The sequence below is a fragment of the Fistularia commersonii genome, chromosome 25 (assembly GCF_037954325.1).
Source record: "Fistularia commersonii isolate RoL2024-O1a breed Wild chromosome 25, RoL_Fcom_v1.0, whole genome shotgun sequence".
In the NCBI taxonomy this organism is placed as follows: Eukaryota; Metazoa; Chordata; class Actinopteri; order Syngnathiformes; family Fistulariidae; genus Fistularia; species Fistularia commersonii.
This window is the reverse complement of record NC_141308.1, coordinates 11,791,304-11,813,453: the sequence shown is the minus strand read 5'-3', so window position 1 is coordinate 11,813,453 and position 22,150 is coordinate 11,791,304. Positions and strand designations below refer to the sequence as shown.

General features: G+C 43.4%; 1 protein-coding gene across 2 annotated transcripts; it reads right to left on the bottom strand.

Moving 5' to 3' along the window:
* Window positions 1–631: 631 nt before the first annotated feature.
* On the bottom strand, window positions 632–21,505 carry tgm1l1 (transglutaminase 1 like 1). 2 transcript variants are annotated; one of them, XM_086172301.1, is made up of 14 exons: window positions 21,428–21,505; window positions 15,577–15,851; window positions 15,281–15,472; window positions 11,957–12,208; window positions 8,751–8,869; window positions 7,227–7,334; window positions 5,721–5,898; window positions 5,190–5,328; window positions 4,342–4,534; window positions 3,522–3,675; window positions 3,108–3,392; window positions 2,853–3,013; window positions 2,605–2,741; window positions 632–1,947 (listed from the first exon to the last, which is right to left on the bottom strand). In XM_086172301.1, the coding sequence occupies exons 2-14, from the start codon at window positions 15,848–15,850 to the stop codon at window positions 1,767–1,769; spliced, it is 2,373 nt and encodes a 790-aa protein (XP_086028427.1). In that variant the 5' UTR covers window position 15,851; window positions 21,428–21,505; the 3' UTR covers window positions 632–1,766. The 2 variants fall into 2 exon arrangements, with proteins under 2 accessions (XP_086028427.1, XP_086028428.1); XM_086172302.1 differs by having other exon boundaries at window positions 633–1,947; window positions 15,577–15,887; window positions 21,428–21,468.
* Window positions 21,506–22,150: the final 645 nt, after the last annotated feature.

Genomic DNA, 22,150 nt, shown 5'->3' with positions numbered 1-22,150 from the left:
GTGCACGATCACAGCTGGAGTCACTGGAAACTGGTGTGTTCTCAGGGGAACACACACCGTTACCGGAACGCCGCTTTTTATCACGTTCTCCCCTTTGAAACAGTCACAGTCGTCCCGTTTTCCCCCCCGAGACGTCTAAACGCCACGACACACACACACACACACACACACACACACACACACACACACACACACACGCACAGTGTCACAGTCAGGAGGAAACACGAGGATTGTAAGTATAATGAAATTCAGCATGAGGCTGATTTAGAGGATTACATAAAATATTAATATTAAGTAAAGTTTTATGTGGAAGTAATGGTGATGTAATCACATAGTTATAATCGTGTCATGGTGTAACCGTTTTTTTTTTTAAAGTTTCTGTTTTGAACTTGTTCTTGTTTTTTCAGATTGCAAAAGAAACAAAACAGTTTGCAACATACCATGAATTTAGCAGAGTATTAGCTAAATGTAGCCAGGAAGTAGCTGAAGAAACAGAAGGAACTCTAACTAATGCTTCAAATCTCATACACACACACAAACACACACACTCGCACAATTAAACTTCAATGTATATTTACTTAATAACATTTATAATAGTGTCAGTGTCAATATCAGTCAGTGTTAAGACACATCTTTTATACTCTTTTTTTTTTTTTTTAATTTCCTGTTTTGATGAATTCCTTGTGTTTGCAGATTACCTTGGCTTCCAAGTTGATTAATTAATTGATCGATTAACTAATTAATTGTTCTTTGCGCTGAGGAAAATGGCATGACTAAAATGACAGGGGTAAAAGGGATGGAAAAGTTAATAATACTACCCTGGGTCAGGTTGTTGGCGGGTCATGAAGAAATGATCTTAAAGAAATTAACTTTCCCTCCAAAAGACAACAATTAGCATCGTATTACCTTCAAATTAGCAAAGTATTAGCTAAATGTCAACAGGAAGTACATAAAGAAGCAGAAGGAACTAGCTTATATGCAGCGTTAGCCTCCCAATGCTCCAGCTAGTGCTTCAAACCTTTTTTGACACACACACACACACACACACACACACACACACTGTTAGACTTCAATGTATATTTACTTAATAACAGTTACAATAGTGTCAGTGTCAATATCAGTCAGTGTTAAGACACATCTTTAATATATATTTTTTTAAATTTCCTGTTTTGATGAATTCCTTGTTTTTGCAGATTATCTTGGCTTACGAGTTAATTGATTGATTGATTGATAAATTAATTAACTCATTAATTGTCCAATGGGCTGAGGAAAATGGTATGACTAAACAGATTGGAGAAAAAGAGATGGAAAAGTTAGTAATACTACACTGGATCAGGGTTTTGGGGGTCATGAAGAAATGACCTTAAAGAAATGAACCCCCCCCCCAAAATAGAAAACAATTAGCGTCATATCATCAACAAATTAGCAAAGTATTAGCTAAATGTCAACATGGAGTACAAGAAGCAGAAGCAACTAGCTCATAGGAAGCGTTAGCCTCCTAGTGCTCCAGCTAATGCTACAAACCTTTTTTTTTGACACACACACACACACCTATACACACACACACACCTGGCACTTATTTCGGACGGCGTAATTCCTGGACTCGACGTGTGATGTTTCCTCCACGGCCGTGCGAAAACTACTACAAGCTACACTGACGAAGCTGGAGTTGGTTGCCGAGATACTAGAGTTTCAGATTTGGGGGGTGAGCCGGAGTGAACCGGGGTGAGCCGGTGTGTGTCGGCGACCTCTCCGTGCACGGCCTCTCAGGGACCGTGCACGCCGTTGCCTCCGTCCATCTTCCTATCCTCCAGGACCAGGATGTCGGCCACGCCGTGCACCTGCGTCAGCTCCTTGCAGTCCAGCGACGCCACCAGCTTGCGCGACCCCGGCTGGGTGGGGATGAAGTGCTCCGTCAGCGTGACGGTGGAGTGACCGCCCACGTCGCTGTGGATGAGGACGTGCAGGAGATAAGACGCTTGAGCACTCTGAAGACATGCTACGTTCTCCATGTTCCCCCCCCATGTCTGCGTGGGGTTCCTCGAGGTTGAGTGATTGTCAATGAATGACGATTTCTTGCTCATTTTTACTTGAAAACACTTTTTTTTTTTTTTTTTTTTTTTCTTTATGGTATTTTCAGTTATTTCTCTCATGTGTGAATAATGTCATCTTAAATTAGTAAAAAAAAAAAAAAAATTTGATATTGTGATTTCTTATGACTTTTCAGGAAATATTAGAAGATAATATATATAATATATAATAATATAATATATATAATATATATAGATAAGATAGATAAATTCCTTTTCCTTTTTTCCTTTTCCTTTTATCATACTATTGTGCACTCCTTACCTCACTTGTTACTAAGACACTTATAGTTTTATCACTTGTTTACAAAGACACTTTATAGTTTCACTCAGACACTTTATAGTTTATAGTTTATTTTTATATCTAATTCTGCCTTTTTCTTTTTATTATTCATTACTGTTATATTTTCTGTAACTCTGGCACAACAATTTCCTTCGGGATTAATAAAGTTGTTCTTATCTTATAATTATTTTTCATATTTTCTGAGATGCTGAAGACGAGGCCTGAGCGACTCACCCCACGACCACCTCGTGGCCCCTCTGCAGGCCCAGGCCCTCCACCCTGAACACCACCGCCCTCAGCGTCCGGGGCAGCGGGTTGGTGAAGGTGATCTTCGCCGCCATCTCCTTCCCGACCACGGCGTCCCCAAGAGGCTGCAGACAGGAAGTTAAGAAAAAAAACAATCCCATTGGGTTGCTTTTTTTTTTTCTGGAAACACAACACTGAAGTAAGTAGTAGTTCTTGTTGTTCGGAAGGAAGCCCACCATGATATTGAGGTTTGGCGTGCGGAGCCTGAATGTCGTCTGATTGGCCAAGACCTGCTGGGTTTCGCTGACGCGCCCAGTTAGCGTTAGCATGAGCGCCGCCTGGTCCACCAGCTGGTCCTGGTACTGCTGGTATGGCAGGACCCACTCGATGGTTTTCTCTGCGGGGTTGACAAGTCGCCGGGTTAGCATGCCGCTAAAGCGAGCGTCAAGCTAGCCAAAGGATAGCGGAATTCGGTGATAATGGCGGTCGACCTTCATTGCCCAGGAGCTCCACGGGTATCTGCTCCTTCTTGATGGTGGCCTTCAGCACACCGGTGTAGTACATCACCGCTGCCTGGGTGTGGAGTGTCGCCCGGCGCGGGTGCGAGCTCAGGTTCTTCACCAGGATGCTCAGCTTGGCGTCCTCGCCCATCTTGGGGCCCTCGCCGTCCATCCTCACCTCGACGTTCACGTCCTCCGCCAAGGGTGAGGAGTAGGCGTGCGGCTTGCTGCCGTAGAGGCTAGCTGTCTCCACGGCGATGCGTTCCTCCTCCGAATCTGGAAAAGGAAGCGGAGGGTTTAGTCGACAGACCCATGGACGCTTCGGAGGGTATCGGAAGCGGGAGTCGTACCCCGATCCGGGGTACGACTGCCATCGGAAAGGATCGTCCATCAACCGGGCGCTACCTTCTTGGTGCTTGTACTGGTGCGTGATGTCGGCGCGTTCGTCCGAACCGACCGCTTTGGTGCTGATGCAATGGCCGACGGCTCTCTTCTCATTGCGGAACTGGGTGAAGGTGCCGTCGAGGTTCCTCCTCCAGTAGATCTTGTCACTGTTGACCTGAGGGGAAGGTTGAGATCAGCGGGAGTTTGGCCTACTAGAGAGGATCCACAAGGGGGTCGATAACTGTTCTCCAAACTTCACGTTCTAACCAACCGCCTCTCAGAGATAACGAACCGGGATGGCCGGAAAAAAAAAAGGCACCCGGTACTCGGTGCCCCCCCCCCCCCCCCCCCCCCCCCCATCAACTAGCAGGAGTTGGTACGACCCAACTATGTGTGAGAGCGCAAAGACCAGACATCCCCCACCCTTTTTTTTGACATTTAATTTAATTTTATTTCCTGAGTTAGCAACTTGCCCCTTCCCTCTCACTCGCTGTTCGTAAGTATGTAGTACCACATTCCACCACAGGATGGCGTGAAACCAATTGCGATTATTTTGCCGAGACGCGGTCACAGAATTAGTTCAGTGCTGTGTCGGCGGCAAAGAGGTCGGACGCCAGTCATGTGGCTAATGTCTGTGTTACAGCCGACAATAAAACCCGCAAAACCTACACACTGAATCATCATCATTCACGTGTGCAACATATGGTAGACCCGGGGTTCTGCAAGAGGCCTAAGAAAGCAACACAGTGGAGTTCCCTCAGCCTGGCAGCTAGAAGATACATGTCTAACTGCAAATTTATGTGATGGGGGGGTCACAACTTTCAGGGATGGGTTATCTCACCTCGGCAAAGACGAAGGGCGTGTCGTGTTTCAGGTACACCTTTCCGGAGCGGATGGCGTTGACGGACGCCGGGCCGCAGCGGAAGGTCCCCTGGCTGGTCTCCTGCGGGGTGGAGTCCACGGCCTGCCAGCCTCCGAGGCCTTCGGGCAGGTCGGGCCGGGCCATCCAGCAGTCGTTCCATACGTGGAAATTCCTGTATCGGTCGAGATCGGTGGGATTACCGACTCGTGGACGGACGTAATCCCACCCGAGGCCACAGGGTGGCGTAGTCCACCCTGGCTCTCCAGCTCAGATCTGCGAGAACCTTCGCCACCCGGCCAGGATGTCTCCACCTTGTTTAGCTCATCGGGCGTGGATCACCTCTGGGTCAGTTTCAATCGGCAGATGGTGTTAATCTTCTACCGCTGCACCGCCCAGGTCGGTTGGAGGTCAGCCATCATTTTCGAGTGCAATACCTTCTCTGGCCACACGGTGGAACGATGAGCCGGCTACTACTACTACGCTAACCACCGTGATGCTAACATGTTCACTATTTCAGACATGTTCGCGTCTTTATCGTAGCATAGCTTAGCTCAGCTTCTTTCTTCCGACTTTATCTCATTTCCTTTTCCGCCGGGCCGCCTTATCTTATCTGGTCCTTTCTCATCCGGTGTTTTCTCATCTCACATCGACACCTCCGGTGGGCGGAGATCGATCCCCTGACGGGACTCCGCTCCGCCATTACGCCAAGATAACGTCGATAGTGACTGTTTTCCTTCCTCCGCCGTTCCCCGACGACGCCTACGAGCTGCGTCTACGCAATTTCCGAAGGTATCAATCGGGTAGAGCGGTGAGTTCGGCCATCTTACCAGATGGAGTCATTGTTGAGGTTGTGGATGGGCTGGAGGTCTTCGTCGAGGTAGACGTCCATCGTCAGGGAGACGTCGGTGTCGTGGGCGGACTGGAAGTTGGTCACGCTGCGGGTGGCGATGCCGAGGCAGCGGAGCACTGGAAGGGAAGGGGTTAAGAGAGCGTTTGATAAGCTAGCACCGCCGTATCCGGCGCCGATGGCGACCGAAAAACCCCTTCCAGCGGCATGTGTCGACGGAGCGCGACACGTGCACGACAGAAATGGAAGGCATGGCGGGAATGTTAGTGCCAGGTATTTCAGAGCGCACGTGATTTACGGGAGGGGCGGCGGTGTGCGCTAAGTTTGGCTGCCACGCCATTTTTAACCATTTCAATGACCCCGTAAGTCTCTGCTGTTAATTCGGTTCTTGCTTTTTTTTTATTGCTTATTACATTGTTATTACTATTTTTTTTCGCTTATTACATTGTTATAATTTTTTTCAAATTTGTAACGTAAGACGTCCTGCATCTTGACTCCGTCACACACACACCTGTTGTCATGACGCCAGAGAACACCCAGCACTGGCCATAGCAAACGGGCGTCCCGTAGGAGGAGTGGTACTTCTTCAGGATCTCCACGCTGCTGCTCCACGCCACGGGGGAAACACCGTCTGAGTAATCGCCCGACCAGTTCCCCACCAGGACGCCGTCTTCATCCTGGACGTTTATCTGGACGGCGCGACAGGAAGGGAAGGTGAGCGGGCGAGCAGCCCCGTCGAAATGGAGGCCTATGTTCCATCAAGCACCGCAAAAGTTTCTGCACGATTTTGAGTCCTGAGTTGCAATGATGATGATGAAGGCATGCTAACCTCGTAGGCACGCTGGCAATAGTGCCACCCGCTACCCGGGGTAGCCAACTTAGCCCGACAGCCGCCCAAGCTAGGATAAAACCAGTTTAGCCAGCCTGGATAAACAACTCAAGATCGCAATGTTTATAACATAAGATTTAACGCAAGCTAATGTTTATCGTAAGTAAGCGAATATTGAAGGTAAGCTAGTGCTTCCTGTAGGTAATATTGAACTTAGGCAAATGTTGAATGAAAACCAATGCTTACTGCACTTATGTTGAACATAAGCTAATGTTAAATATAAGCTAATCCTTAATGTAAGGTAATGTTGAACATAAGCTAACATTTACTTTAACATAATGTCGAATTTAAGCTTATGTTGAATGTAAGCTAATGTTGAGCGTAAGCTAATGTTGAACTTACGCTAATGTAGAACAAAAGCTAATGCTTACTGTACATTACATTACATTACCGTACGGTCATTTGGCAGACGCTATTATCCAAAGCGACTTATAAGAAGCTAATGTACTGTAATGTACCTAGCTAATGTTGAACCAATACTTACTGTAGCTAATGTTGAACATAAGCCAATATTAAACAAACTAATCCTTACTGTAAGCTAACGTTGAATGTAAGCAAATGTTGAACTGTAAGCTAACGTTGAGCGCAAGCTAATGTTGAATGCAAGCTAATGTTAAGCAGAAGCTAATGTTGAGCGTGAGCTAATGTTGAACGTAAGCCAATGATAAATATAAGCTATTCCTTACTGTAGGCTAATGTTTTACTGTAAGCTAATGTTGAGCGCAAGCTGATGTTGAATGTAAGCTAATGTTTAGCATAAGCTAATGTTGAGCGTAAGCTAATACTGAACATAAGCCAATGTTAAACATAAGTTAAACCTTACTGTAAGCTGTTTTTGAATATAAGCTAATATTTACTGTCCTTGAAAACATAATTTTGGCCCTCCTGTTTAAAACCACCCTGTATTTTTCTTCTTATATCTTTTATTTCGATTAAATAGCTTGATTCCCATCACTTGTGTCGCTGACTACTACCACAAGAGGGCGCAGTTTCCAAACGGCGTGGCTCCCCTTGGCCGCCCCGAACACTTTTATAAACATGCTTTTCTCTGGAAAATTATAAATTCAGTGGAAAATACTAATAAATAAACAGTTGTTTTTTTTCCCTGTAAACAGGAGGAGGGCTCACCATGGCGGAAATGACCCGGACCACGTTGACTGGATCCCCTCGACCGGACGGCGGCATGTTGCTCTTCTCCAGGACGAAGAGGCAAGCGTCCAGGATGCCCTCGTGAAACTACGTGCGACAGAGAACGGTGCGTTCAATTCCCCAAATTAAATCGCATACATCCATTATGGTGCATATGTGTGTGTGTGTGTGTGTGATCCAATGCAATTGGAAAACACAATAAAAGAAACTTGACAGGCACTTAAATCCGTCTAGGTTTTTTTTGTTTTTATTAGCGCAATGAAAAGGAAAAAAAAAAATTTGAGAACAGTTGAGAAATGATAATTATACGCCATGTTTGCGTCTGACAAGCCTGTTAAAGAACATTTCCCAGCCGTCCTGCGGTGACCTCGACCACCACGTGCACGCCGGCGTGTTTTGAATCACACCCACGGCTCTGGCAACAATCGCCACCACATGCCAATCCGCAACAGAAAGTTGTCCCCGACAACTCGCCTGAATTAATAACAACAAAAACACAGACACATGCATTTTCTCTGATTTTTGGCCCGGTTTTATTTCTGTTTACATGGCAACGGCTGAAAGCACCTTTATGCAGCCCAAGAGGGAAAAACAAACCCCTTTGATAGCGGGAGCTAAGCTAAAAGACACTGTCACTACTCAACAAGGCTGACAAATGACAACCCCGCGTTAGCCAGCATCACACTAGCTTCCATGAAGCTAAAGCTAGTGCCTCCATTTATCTGTAAAAGCCATCGTTTAATGCTTACAAGGAAAACAGAGGCCATTTTTTACATTCTAATACAAAGTGCAGGATTGCCTTGTCGTAGCCAGGGTGCTAACTTTCATGACCTGAAGCATAGCTCCTAAGCTAAGCTTCAAGTCTTAGCAGGAGCTTAGCTAAGAGACGCTGTTATTACTGAACAAGGCTGACAAATTGGAACGCTGTGAATCCATTTGACTGCGTTAGCCGGTACAAAATTAGTTTCACTCAAGCTAAAGCTAGCTCCTTCATTTATCCAAATTTACCATCCGACGTGTAGAACTTACAGAAAAAAACGGCAGTGATTTTTTTATTTTCCATCCAAGTTGTAGGATCGTCTGGATGTGGCCGGGGTGCTAACTTTTATGACCTGAAGCGTAGCTCCTTAGCTAAGTTTCAAGTCTTAGCGGGAGCTAAGCTAAAAGACTCGGTCACTGCTCGACAAAACCAACAAATGCGAATGCTGTGAATCCATTTGACCGTGGTAGCCACCATCACAGTAAAGCTAAATCTAGCTCCTTCAATTATCCAAATGTAACAGCCAAAATTTTATTTTCCGGCTTTTATTTTCCATTTCGATGCAAATTGCAGCATGGTCTGGATGTAGCCGGGGCGCTAACTTGATCTGAAGCGTAGCCTCTTAGCTGCGCTTCAAGACTCCGTTCCACCAGAGGTTTACACTTTGTTTTGGTTTTTCGGGGGGAAAATCAGGGACTATCACGGCCTTTTTAGATGGAGGGGAACCCGGGAACCTTGCGTACCTGCCCAAAGTTCCAGGTCCGAGCTCCTATCTGCTTCTCGGTGCCGTAGTAAATCCTGCCGGTGTCGTTCAGCACGTACTCCTTCCGCTCCTCCTCGTCCTCCAGGAACACCGTGTCATCTGGACCAAGGGGTTAGAAAAGCCTGATTAGCTCAACTTTTAAATAATGATTGTGATAAAAATCACAAGAGGAATAATAATAATAACAATAATGCTGGTAATTGTGATGATAATCTTAACAATAATGATGGTAGTAAAAGTAATAAACGTAATAATAGTTGTGATGACAGTGATGCTAATAGTTGCAAAAACTGCAACTGTCTACTAGCAGTACCTTTTGCTCGCTCGAAGCGATCTCAGGCAAAACTGTTCTCAGTTCTACTTCCTCAGTGGTGGAACAAACTTCCAGAAGCAACAAGACGAGCATCATCTATCTCAACCTTCAAGAAACGGGTAAAGACTTTTCTCTTTCAAGACTTTTTACTGCGCTGATGCCCCAGATCAGGTTAGGCAGCAAGTTAGGCTATGCAGTGTGTGTGTGTACGTTTGTGTATGTCTTTGTCAAAAAAAAACAAAAAACAAAAAAAAACTCACTAACCCAAGCTTACTGTTCTGTATATTTCCTGTGCATCTTGTATTTGCAAGTGTATTTGCAGTCTCTATGTCCTCTGTTGTAAGTCGCTTTGGATAGAAGCGTCTGCCAAATGCAATGTAATGTAATGTAATGTAATGTAATGTAATGTCTCAACAGCAAAAATAATAAAATTCAGAGGAATAATAATAATTATGAGAAGAAGACTAAAAGGAATAGTAATAATATTAACAATAATAGGATGACATTAATAATTGAAACAGTGACAGCAATAATGATAAAAATATTAATTATTATAATAAAAAGAATGATGATTATTATAGTAGAAACCATAACAACAACAGTGATCATAATAAAATGAGCAAAATAAATTGTGAGGATAATAAAAATGACGATAATGAAAACACACAGTTAATATTTGTTTCCTTTTTTAAGTACATGTCAAGTAGTTAGTTTAACCAGAATTGTTTATAAAAGCCTAAATGTCTTCCTGACACCATTTTGACTCCGGATTAATTCTGGACTTGAGCTGCAGAAAGATCTCATCAGGCGTGGGGCCTCCTCGCTTCCCCCTCGCTTCCCCCTCGCTTCCCCCGCTCCTCTGTGCTGCGGAGGGTCCGCGTTTCATTCGCCGCCTCGCTGACCTCACCGCCCAAGAATGACTTTCTGTTGTTTCTGTACTGCTTTTTTTTTTTTTTTTTCATTTAAAACGCAAGTTCCCAGGGCGCGGAAACGTCTGTGAGGCACAATGGCTGGTGGGACGGGGTGGGGTTCCCCTGGTGTGTGTTTATCTGTCCGAAAAGCGTTTCTGCTCTTAAAGGCACCTGATGCTCGAGGAAAAAAAGATGAAGGAAAAAAAAACTTCAAACCGCGTATTCACAGCTTATAACGCCGTTATTACCGATGCGGGTGCTTATTACACTGTTATTACCACCAGTAGCGGTTATACGCTGGTGTTACCGTCGCGTGTCGTGCAGGGAAGGAACTGAAGAATTTGCATGTGAGCGAGGCGGAGTGGAAGGAAGTGCTCTAACAGGAGTCATGAGGGAGCTGAGAGGGATGGGAAGTTGTTCTGCAGAGCGGGAGGGGGTTCTGGAGATTCTGCAGAAACGAGGGAGGCGATGGTGATTTGTGCTCGGGATGTTTTCGGGGTCGGGGGTCACGGCCTGAGGGGATCCAGGCCCGGTTGGTGAAAGCAACGTCGGGGGATTGTTCAGCTCTGGCGTTCTGCACGGCGATGGCGGGGGTTTGGGTTGAGGAGGAGGAGGAGGAAGCGAGGTTGGGCTTTACGCCAACGCTGCTGGCTGCCAAAATACTCGGCGCTGCCATAATGAAAGCCAGGTTTGCTGTTCTAGCGGTGAATTTCCATGCCGTGATAAAATAAAAGAATAGAATAAGACAAAATAAAGTACCATCAAATAAATTGAAATGCAAATCAGATAAAATGACAGGAAATTAAAGTAAAAAAAAAAAAGTGCAAAAATTTTTTTTGAAAAATAATGAAATAAAATTGAAAATAAATTGAAATAGAAATAAACTAGAATGATAGGAAATTCTAGTAAAATCAAGTAAAAAATTTTGAAAAATAATGAAATAGAAATAAAATACAAATAAAATTGAAAAAATAAAATGAATTGAAATAGAAATAAACTAGAATGATAGGAAATTCTAATAAAATTAAATTAAAAAAAAAGTTGAAAAATAATGAAATAGAAATAAAATAAAATACAAATAAAATTGAAAATAAAATAAAACAAACAAAATACAATGATGGGGAAATTCCAATAAAATAAAGTTCAAAAAAATAGAATATCATGAAATAAAAATAAAATACAATTAAAAAAACGAATAAAATTGAAACCAAGTAAAATACAAATTAAACAAAATACTAAACAAAAAAATCGAATGAAATAAAATAAGATACAAGTAAAATTGAAATCAAGTTAAATACAAATAAAGTCGAACTAAAATAAAATCCAAATTAATCAAATAAAATAGAATAGAAATACAGATAATAGAAAACAAGAGTAAAAAAGTGGCATGAAATGATCTAGAAATAAAGTTAATACAAATTAAAACACATATAAAACATAGTAGTATTTAAATAAATAAAAGACAAAGATGATCATTCTCAATCATTCATAAGCCATTTTCCAATTTTTAAGCCGACAGCCAAAAAATAAAACAGCAGCTATTTGACGGACAGCAACACACCCGGCGTCAGGGCGGAGGAGGGGGGAGGCCGTGAAACATCACCGCCGCCGTACCACTTCAGCTTTGTTGCCAATATTTGCCACGGGAGAGATGTCACCATGTGGAATGCAGGGGGGCCGGGTTACGGCGGCGGCCTTGGGGTGGGGGGGTGGAGGGGGGGGTGAAGGGGGGGGTCCCTGGGCGGAGGGGGGGCTGATTCTGCAGGCAACTTTTACTGCTGATTTTATGGTTGCTCTTCTGATTCGAGCTCATACTTGGTACTTTCCCACGCCCGCGCTGCCTCGCCGCTAAACGCCGCTCCAGCAGAGACCACGCCTCCTTCCATTCCGTTATGCAACTCCACCCCCCCCTTCACCCCCGGCTCCCGTTTGTCTTCCCGCCCGGCGCCGACGACGTCCTACCTTCACACCAGGGGTTGAAGAGCATGACCATGTTCTTGTTGCAGCTGTAGGTGCTGAGCGCCTCGCCCAGTGGCGACACCGTCACCACCGAGATCCCGAAGAGGCCGATCACCGCGGTGGCCGGCGAGCCCACGCGCAGCGTGATCCTGTTGCCGCTCTGCTCGGTGACTTTGGCCTCCCAGCGTTTCTCCGTCAGCTCGTCCACCAGTGGGACCATCACGTGGGTTCCTTTGGACACCATGGGCAGGGGGCCTGAAACGCAAGGCCGATGTCAACAATGACGACGCAAAATCGGCTTTCAAAAACGTCCCGATAATGAGACGATCTATTTTCAGGCCGCACGAAAAAATTCTTGTAATTACTGTGTTATTACACAGTTGAATACGGTTATTACAGAGTTATTACAAAAAGTAAGATGATTGTGAAACAACAGCAATCATCGGGGGACGACCTTATCTCGTTTTTCCTGATGACAAGGTAAATATTGTGAAATTCTATACACACATATCACCCTTCCCTCTTTGGAGGAAGCAACTGTACGCAAACATGGCCGCTCTGGAGATTCCAGAGCGCCTCCCGTCCACATCCTGTGCACGTTAGCCGTCCTCCTGGCCGCTCGCTGCATAACTCCCAGGTCAGCAGGTGCAGACCCAGACGTGGGTTATGTAACCGCGCCGGTTGGCGGATAAGAAGTGGCGACTGGGTGAGGTAGGAGCCGATTGGCCGAGCCCTTGGCGGTGGGCGGGATCCGCCACCGGGCCGTGTTTTATCCAGAAATAAAAACAAACTGATCCAGTTTGAAATGCAACATGCACGGTTGGCGTTAGCCACATTAGCTCCTTCGCTAGGCTTCAATGTGACCGGGAGTTAAGCAAAGAAACACTGTCACTATGAACACGGTGAATCCATTTGACTGCGTTAGCTAATACCAAAGTAGCTTCGCTCGAGCTAACGCTAGTTACTTCAGTGAAAACACCAAGGGCGGGAACAGCCGATACCAGTGGCCATTTTTATTTTTCATTCTGATACAAATTGCTCTAGATGTAGCCATGCTAACTTTCATTCCCCGATGCAAAGCTCCTTAGCTATGATTTAGGTATTTGCAGAAGCTAGGCTAATAGGTGCTGTCACTGCTCCACAAGGCTGAAAAATGTTGATGCTGTGAATCCATTTGACGTCGTTAACCGGTAACAAATTGTCGTCACTTGAGCTAGAGTGATGTCCTTCATTTATCCGAAAGTAACAGCCGATGTTTAATGCTTGACACAAGAAACCGGCAGTGATTTTTATTTTCCACTCTGATACAAATTGCAGGATCATCTAGATGTAGCCGGGGTGCTAACTTTCTTGACCTGAAGCATAGGGCACTAGTCAAGCTTAAAGTATTACGTGAGCTAAGCTAAGAGATGCTGTCACTGCTACGCAAGGCCGACAAATGTTCGGTAATACCTGCGTTAAAATATCAATCTGGTTTCGCTAAAGCTAAAGCTAAAGCTAGCCGATACAGGTGGCCATTTTTATTCTTCATTCTGATACAAATTGCTGGATTGTCTGGATGTCGCTAGGCTTACTTTCATGACCTGAAGCAAAGCTCCTTAGCTATGCTTTAAGCATTAGCGGTAGCTAAGCTAAGACGTGCTGTCACTGTTCCACAAAGCTGACAAATGTGAACACTGTGAATCCATTCGACTGCGTTAGCTAATACCAAAGTAGCTTCGCTCAAGCTAAAGCTAGGTCCTTCATTTATCCAGATTTACTGTAACAGCCAATGTTTATACTTACAGGGTATACCGGCGGCCATTTTTATTTTCCATTCTGATACAAACTGCAGTTTGCTACACAGAGCTACTGCGTTTGCTTCCTTCTTGGTCCTTCTCAAGCATGGCTATTTACATTGCTCAGTCTGAATAAGACAAGATTAGCTTCAAGAGGGAGGACAGCTAAGTCAGGGGTCGCCAAACTGCCGGTTTTTCTCATTTTTTCCCCCCCGGCTGATGAACCCATCGCGAACCATCTGCGGTTAAACACCGGGATGCTAATCCTCCCACGCGTCCACAAACCTCCCCCGCGAGTAAACACGGCTTTCGCTTGGGTTCCGGACGTAGCCGGGACGCTAACTTTCATGACTTGATGCGAGGTTGTCCAGATTTCTGGATGGATCCCAAACCTCCCCCAAGGGGTATTTACTTCAGCGCACAGTTTATCAAGAGGCCATTGTTCTCCATCCGTCTCCATCCGAGAAGACCCTTCCCTTCCTGCCTCACCTCCTAGTGCAGCCTGAAAAGAGGAATCCCACCGGCTCTTTCCTCTCCGAGCCACTTCAGCGCCATCAAACAAAATAAAGAAGCTCCATTGATTGTACCCCTGAAAGGGTAGTAGCTGAAAGGGCCGAGCGTCACGTGCTGTGACGTAGCCGCCATTTATTCCCGTGAGCGCCACTGCATGGGCTTAGGACGTAGCCTGTAAATACCACAGGGGGGTATCTGGTGTCCCGGATGGGGGCAGGGGGGTGGAATCCAAAGCCCGTGGCTGAGCGGTCGCTTGATTTGAAATGTGCTCACGCTGTGGAACAGTGACTCCAACCACAGTGCCCGTACCCTTCTTCTTCTTCTTCTTCTGCGGTTAGCTCATGCTGCTTCTACAAGCGTCTGTTGTTTTTGGACCGATGTTCCGGGATGGGTTTATTTGTCACGATTAGCGTTTGGGGGGCGGGGACTTCACCAGACGCACTACCCACAAAACGGTATAGCTTAGCATTTTAGCATGATGCCGATTAAAAGGCTAGGTACATGCTGGGTAAATGCTTAGTTAGCCAAGAAGTTGCAACATGCTAAACAGATAGCGCTAAAGCCGTTTTGGATGCAGGCGGAGGAATTCAGAGATCGCCATAAGTTTTGGCGTTTGAGAAGGTTGTGGCTACAGGATCTAGCATTGTATGCTGTGGCTGCAGGCAAGCTTAGCCAACCAGGCTAATACAGAAGACACGTAACTAAGAGAGTTCTCTAAGTAAGAATTCTTGTCAAGGCATACATGTCCGTCAACTTGGGACAACATGTCCTTTTCCCCACTAGAAAATTCAACCGTCACGGCGGCACCGACGTCCCGAGCCGAGGCAGGGCAGCTCTACCGCTACCTAGCTTCTCAGCAACGCAACGGCAGCATTGCATTTCAATGGAAATCCCCAGAAGCAGAGGGTACGGTGAAGCAAGGGAGGGTCAAAGAGGAAGGAGAACCACTTCTCAGACACTCGTATCTTGATTATCTGGATCCGCTTTTTCACATCCCCTCCCTCTCACCGCCATTCAGTAGAACGTCGGCCCCTACCGGTCTTCAGGTCCAGGTACAGGTTGTCCGCCTCGGCGCTGAAGGGCCTGTTGAGCTCCAGCTGGATGTGGAAGGCCTGGCCCCTGCGGACGATGAGCTCGTCGCCGTGGTAGAGGTGGGTGCGGTGGCTCTGGCGGTTCTCGCCCTCCTTGCCGCTCAGCAGGTCCATGGAGACCACGGACAGCTTTATCTCTGAAGAAGGAGGACGAGGAGAACATTAGCTATCGAGTACTTTGAGCACTACTTTACCCCATTTTGGTACTCCTCAGTAGTACCCTCAGAATTTTCGGCACTACCTTCCATCTCCTTCTCCTCAGCGCCGCCGGGTTTCGGCTTGACCGGCTCTTCCGGCGGCTTCACCAGCTCCACCTTGTCGGTGACGTCGTAGGAGTTGCCGGCGCGTCGCTTGCAGCAGCACGGGCACATCTTGCGAAGCCAGCGCCGGCAGCCGCCCTCCTGCTTCTTGTCCTCCTGCTTCTGGATGGTGAGCACCACCCTGCTGGGCGGGGCCGTCCCGGCGAAACGCCCCACCTCCGACGTCCCTCTCAGCATCACCCGCTCACCTGGCATCCTGTGGGCGGAGGGAGGAGGAGTTGACGAGTAGATCCTGCACAGGTACCACATTTAGGCTTTCATTCACCACGTCATTTGCGGAGACATACCTCATTCACTTGTCAAGTATCGACTAAATAAAGGGTTGAAAAAAGTCTGCACATCAAGAGTGCTACAAAATGAAACATTTATTTTACGTGGGGTTATGAAGATGTGTTTCGAGCAAAAATCCGCTTTTCTTCTTCAACAAAATGATATAGAAGAGTGTATTTTTGCTCGAAACGTCATGCTATAATACATTTTCTTTACTAAATATTTACTAAATTTACTATTTACTATTTACTAAATATTTCTATATACCAGGGGTCGGCAACCCGCAGCTCCTCTCATCTTTACACTGCGGCTCCGAGTGGCTTGGGAAAATAAATTTTAAATATTTAATTGTAGTGTATTTCGTTTTTTTTAACTTTTAGTTCTAAGTTGGAGGATTATTGTGATCTTGAAATATTAAATAAAATTGTATTTATTATTTTTCGCCGCTCAAAATAACGTCACACTCGCGGAAGCCGGTAAAGTCCCGATTTGCAGATGCTGCGCGCAGAAGTTCAGGAGCAGAAGTCCCACAAACCGGGTAAAATAAATATTTATGAAGATATTTTGCAAATATTTATTTTTTATTGTTTACTGACACGGTGATTTTTTCCCGATTTATTTCTAAAATTTAGGTCAAGGCTCCGCTACACGCTCTGAAAGCCCAAAATGAGTTCATTACATAAATAAAATTTAATTTTCTCCGTAATACTTTGTGAATTTCAGAAGCAACACGCTACACACTTGTTTATACAAAGTGTAAAGGTAATAAAAAGCAATATATACAGTGGTACCTTTATTTTAGACGTCAAAAAGTAATTGCGGCTCCCAGTGTTTTCTTTTCCGAGGAAACCGGGTCCAAATGGCCCTTTGGGTGTTAAAGGTTGCCGACCCCTGATATATACAGATATACAACCTCTCGCCCTCTCATTCACCTGTTAGATCCAAAATATCACCCTCTCATTTGTACAACATTTACAGAAATACAGTGCAAGCATTCATTCTTTCATTGGCAACATATAAACATGCAACCATTCACATCATGTAGCGGCATCACCGTCATTCACATGTCAAATATAGGCTAACAACCATTAACCATTACGTCATTTTGAGACGTCCAACCATTCGCCCTCTCATTCATACGTCATATCGAGACGTGCAGTGCAAGCATTCATTCATTCATTCACAAACCATAGACACCCTCACATGCAAACATGCAACTATTCAGTCTCCAATTAGTAGGACGCCTTAGCCCCGCACATGCTAACAACGCTAACAGCTGCAACAATCAATCAACAACTACGGTGGCCCGTTCGCTTCTTCTTGTGTTTGCTTTCATGGTCCAGCTGTCACACCCCATGTCTTCGTCTTTGTCTTCGTCTTCGTCTTCGTCTGTTTTTGGTGTTTTAGCATCACAGCTAATTTCTTGCTAGCTCGTCTCTGCTTCGAAATCACTTGTTTTTCGAACCTCAAGTTCAATGAAGTGCATCCAGTCCTGCATAAAAATCCCGTGGTCGCCCCCGACCCCGTCACGCTCTCACCTTTGACCCCCTCCATCAGTTACAACCATTAGCGTTCTTTCATTTTATTTCCCACAATCATTAAATTCCTCAAATGCAACTCAGACTTTTCCCAAAAGTATTTCTCCCTCACGTCCGCTGGAAACTTGCTGGACCATTTAGCAAATTCCAACCAGCTGTGGGGGCATCACACACACACACACACACACACACACACACACTCATATATCTGCATCCATCACTCTGACACTCCCCCGCTCGTACACATCAAACTTTTTTTTTTTTTTTTTTTTTTTTAAAAAGGCAGATCTCGGTGTTTGAGGCGCTGCAGATAAGCCGCCCTGCCGCTCCCTCATTCCTGGCGATAGAGGTCAAAGGTCACACAAGCGAGGAAGGGAAGAGTGTGGTGAAAGTGGAAAAAAGAGAAGAGGCGTCGTCCGCCGTCACCGCATTGTGGCGCCCGCGGATTTCTGATCACTGGTTTACGATATTATAAGAAAGTGTACAACAGAATTTAATTTTTTTTTGGTGCAGCATGGCCATTTAGAATCCAGCTCTCATCTTCTTTATTTATTTGCTGTTTTTTTTTCCCTATCTATTTTAATTTGATCATTTTTTTTCTATTTTTGCATAATTTTGCGTCAATTTTTTTTTTTTTTTCTCAGGATATTTTTCTCTGTTTTTGTTTAACAGAACTACAGATATGTAGGTAATTTTTAGAAAACATGTTATTAATTCATAAACAATTAATTATTCATTCATTGGATTGTTTAAATGAAAAAAAAAGACTAATTTTCTGTTAATTTTCCACATTTCTAAGGCAGAAGTCCTGCAATTTTTTTTTTTTTCTTGGGTGGGTCCTTGATTTTTATCTCAAGACACTCCTTATCAGGAAATGATCAATAATCAGCACCCAAAGTCTATCCTTGCAAATTGAATCACAGCTCGCTGTGCGTCTCACAGGCAGCCGCCAAATACTAGGTCAAATATTTGCCAGCGTGTGTGTGTGTGTGTGCGCAGGTATATGTGTGTGTGTGTGTGTGTGTTGACCCCTGCATATGAGGAGCGAGCCACCGATAACACAGTTATGCATGACAGCTGAGGCCGGTAATGAAATCCAGGTTTAAGCTCGCTAACCGCAGCCGCCTGACGCCATTTTCATTCATGCATTCATTCCTTAATTGATTAATCAATTGATCACTTTCGAATCTCGTGAGCTCCCGGGTTCATCGGCCGGTCAGACGAAGACTTTTTCTCTTTTTTTTTTTCCAGGAAAAAGAAGTTTTGCAAGCCCTCTAAATATTTGATGAAGCGTTGGTAATCCTTACGAACGGAGACAAAGGAAGGAGGTGTCGCAAGGCATAAGAGCGCCAAAGGCACCCTTTCTGACCTTTTTTCCACGCTTCCCCTTCCCGTCGCACTATTTCTGGCGACCGTGAGGGGGGCTGAGAGAACGTCGGCGGGGCGGGAACGGGAGGGGAGATGCACACAAGTTCTTGACTTCCATTGTGGGGAAACAGATCACCGGGAAACCAGGAAAATGAAGATAAAGGGCCGTCCTGTTTCCCACGTCTCGCCGTGATTGGTCGAATTTCCGGGCGCTTTCAATGATTTTAGTGCCGTTTCCCGTCAGGTAATATTTAAATAGCTTTTTATGTCATTTGGGTTAGTTTGGGATTTGAATATGTAAATCGGCAAGTAAATGAATACATTGAAATAAAAAGCAAAAAAAAAAAAAAAAAATGTTTCAAATAAAATTAATAAATAGGTAAATAAAGAAAATAATAAAATGAAAAAAATAAGAAATGAAATAAATGTGATAAATAAATAGAAGCAAAAGAAAAATTTCAAGTGCAGGATAATGTAAAAAATGTAAATAAAAAAACAAAAAAATGAGCAAAAATAAATTGAAAAATATTACAAGATTAGAACACGAAAACCACATAACAAAATATATAAATGAATAAAATAAATATGTGTGACATTAATCAATTAATTAAATAAATGTTTGAAATAACATTTAAAATAGATTTAAAAAGTACTATAAATAAAAAATAAATAGAATAAGTAATTAAATAAAATAAAATGTAAAATATGAATAAGACCAAGATTTTTTTAAGTACAGGATCATGTAAAATATTGAAAAACAATGGAAGGAAATATAACTGTGAACAAAAATAAATTTAAAAATATTACATGATTGGAGCACTGAAACTACACAACAAAAAATAAATAAATTGATAAAATATAATACAGTGTAATAAAATATATAAAAAGAAATAAATATAAATATAATTTGAAAAATAGATGAAAATAAAACATCCAAAATGAAAATAATAAAATAAGACATGATATAAAATGAAATTTAACTCATGAATAGAAGTACTATATAATTTAAAAAATGAAAAACCAGAAATAAATGGAATGAAATAATGAACAAAAATAAATACAAGGTTAGAGGACAAAAACTAATGATTGTAGTGTTCACAGGGTTTGGGTGATTTTTTTTACGACCTCATTTCTAGTTCATTCTTTTATTGATTTTAATGTTATTATCAACTTTTTCAAGATTTTAGGGATCCTCTCTTGCTTTATTTATGAAACAATTTATCACTGACTTCTAGAATTTTTTTTACCTGATTTTAAATGAACACAGCGTCACCCGAGAGATGTCCAAATAAAAAGATAAAAATTTGAAGAAAAGAAAAGACAATATCGGATAATCACTTTGCACACGTCAGGCATCAAGAACTGCAGATCTGTGAAATATAAAATTATCTAAATTATGATCAGGGTTCCCCGTCGTTCTTCTAAAGCGTGAAAATCCATTTTCTCGTTTCGTCCCATTCGTTCAAATGAGTCTGTAATCCAGCCGTCAGCCAGCCTTGAAATTAACTACCACTTCTTCATCTCCCCCTCGCCTCCGTCGTCTCCAACCTCCTCATCCTCCAGGTTTGTCTTGGCATAGCGGTGTGTGTGTGTGTGTGTGTGTGTGTGTGTGTGTGTGCGTATCCTCCGCGTACGTGACTAATTAATGAATAATATAAATGATAATAATCATTGTTATTATTATTAAATATTAACGGTTTCCTCGCAAGTTATTGGCAAAGTGAGGATGAACTACCCTTTTTTTTAAATAAAAATGCACAATGATCATAATAATAATATTGATAATAATGATGATGAAATCTGTGAAAAACATTGAATGTTAAAAAAAAGTCATTTATCATCTAGACATTGGTTAAAAAAAATAAAAACCCTTAAAGATAAAATAAAGATTAGGTAATTAAAGATAAAATAATAATAATGATATCTGCCGAGAAAAGCTCATTGTGAGCAATTTATCACCTAGAAATCGGTAATAAACAACCCTTTTCTAAAATTAAAAGGATAAATTGAAAATATCAATCATAACAATAGTAAGATCTGAAAAAAACTAACCAAATATTATGACTTACTAATTGATAATAAAGAGTTGTTTTTGATAATTAAGAAAGAAAAGAAAAATGAAAAATTATAATAAATCATTCATACTTTATGGATCATTTATCAGTAAAATTTAGATCGTTTTAGCGGATTTTAGTTTTATCATTTCTTCATTTTTGAGGGATAATTTATCACCAATTAGTGGGTCATTAATCGCCAATTTTGGTTCACTTTTTCATATAAATCAGAAAAAATGAGCTAAATTTAAGTTTTAAAACTTTTAAACTATTAAACGAATTGTTTTTAAACATGAAGAAATAAAAAAAAAGAATATAAATCACAATATTGATTCGATTGGATCTAAATCCGAGAGAAAATCGATCCTCTCTCCTTCCGAGCCGAACGACCATTCAAACGAAATCATAAACCGATCACAAGCATCGATCCGCACCTCCGATCCACCCGCGAACAACGCGCACGAACTTTTCATCTCTTCTAAAGTGACCCCGCGATCGTGGGGAGGGAAATCACGCGAGAAAGGCCGTGGGTGGGAACTTACTTGCTGCTCTTGCGAATCCGGATCCAAGAAACCAACTTCTTCTCCTTCTTCTCCTCGGACTCCGCTGAACTTCTTCTCCGCGGTACTTAACGGAACCGTGCACACGCACGCATGCACGCCCCGCCCCGCCCACGCCCCCTTCCATAGACGGACAACAGCCGGACGCGAGCACGTACACACTCTCTCACACACACACACACACACACACTCCTGCACAACACACATCATTGCCTTGAAAGCGTGGAGCGCGTTTGCTCCCGGAAATACATGCAGAAACACACGCACACAGAAACAAGTGCACAAACACACGAAAAGGGCCCGCATTAGATGTGTGTGTGTGGGGGGGGGCACTAACACACTCCTGAACAGAACATATCACAGCCTTAAATGAATTTATTACACACACACACACACACATAGTGGTGAACAGAAAATATTATAGCCTTACATGGATTTATTGCATTTCCGGTAGTAATACATATAGAAACACACACAAAGAGACTTGGACACGCGCACACATACACACACTTGAATTGTGAACTAATTATGAATTATTATGAACTAATTTACTTGAATGCATGTATTGCATCTGCGCTCTGTAAAGAAAGAAATTATCTCTCTCTCTCTCTCTCTCACACACACACACACACACACACACACACACACAAAACCGGCACACACACACTCATGCACAGCAAATATTATTTCCTTGAATGCATGTGT

Bases quoted from the DNA above. Each gene is read 5' to 3' on its own strand.
- tgm1l1 (XM_086172301.1), bottom strand. From the start codon at position 15,850: ATGCCAGGTGAGCGGGTGATGCTGAGAGGGACGTCGGAGGTGGGGCGT. The intron at 7,335-8,750 runs GTACGCAAGGTT...TGTCGCACGTAG, and splicing joins GGACCTGGAACTTTGGGCAG to TTTCACGAGGGCATCCTGGA. The intron at 2,742-2,852 runs GTGGGCTTCCTT...TCCTGTCTGCAG, and splicing joins CGCCAAACCTCAATATCATG to CCTCTTGGGGACGCCGTGGT.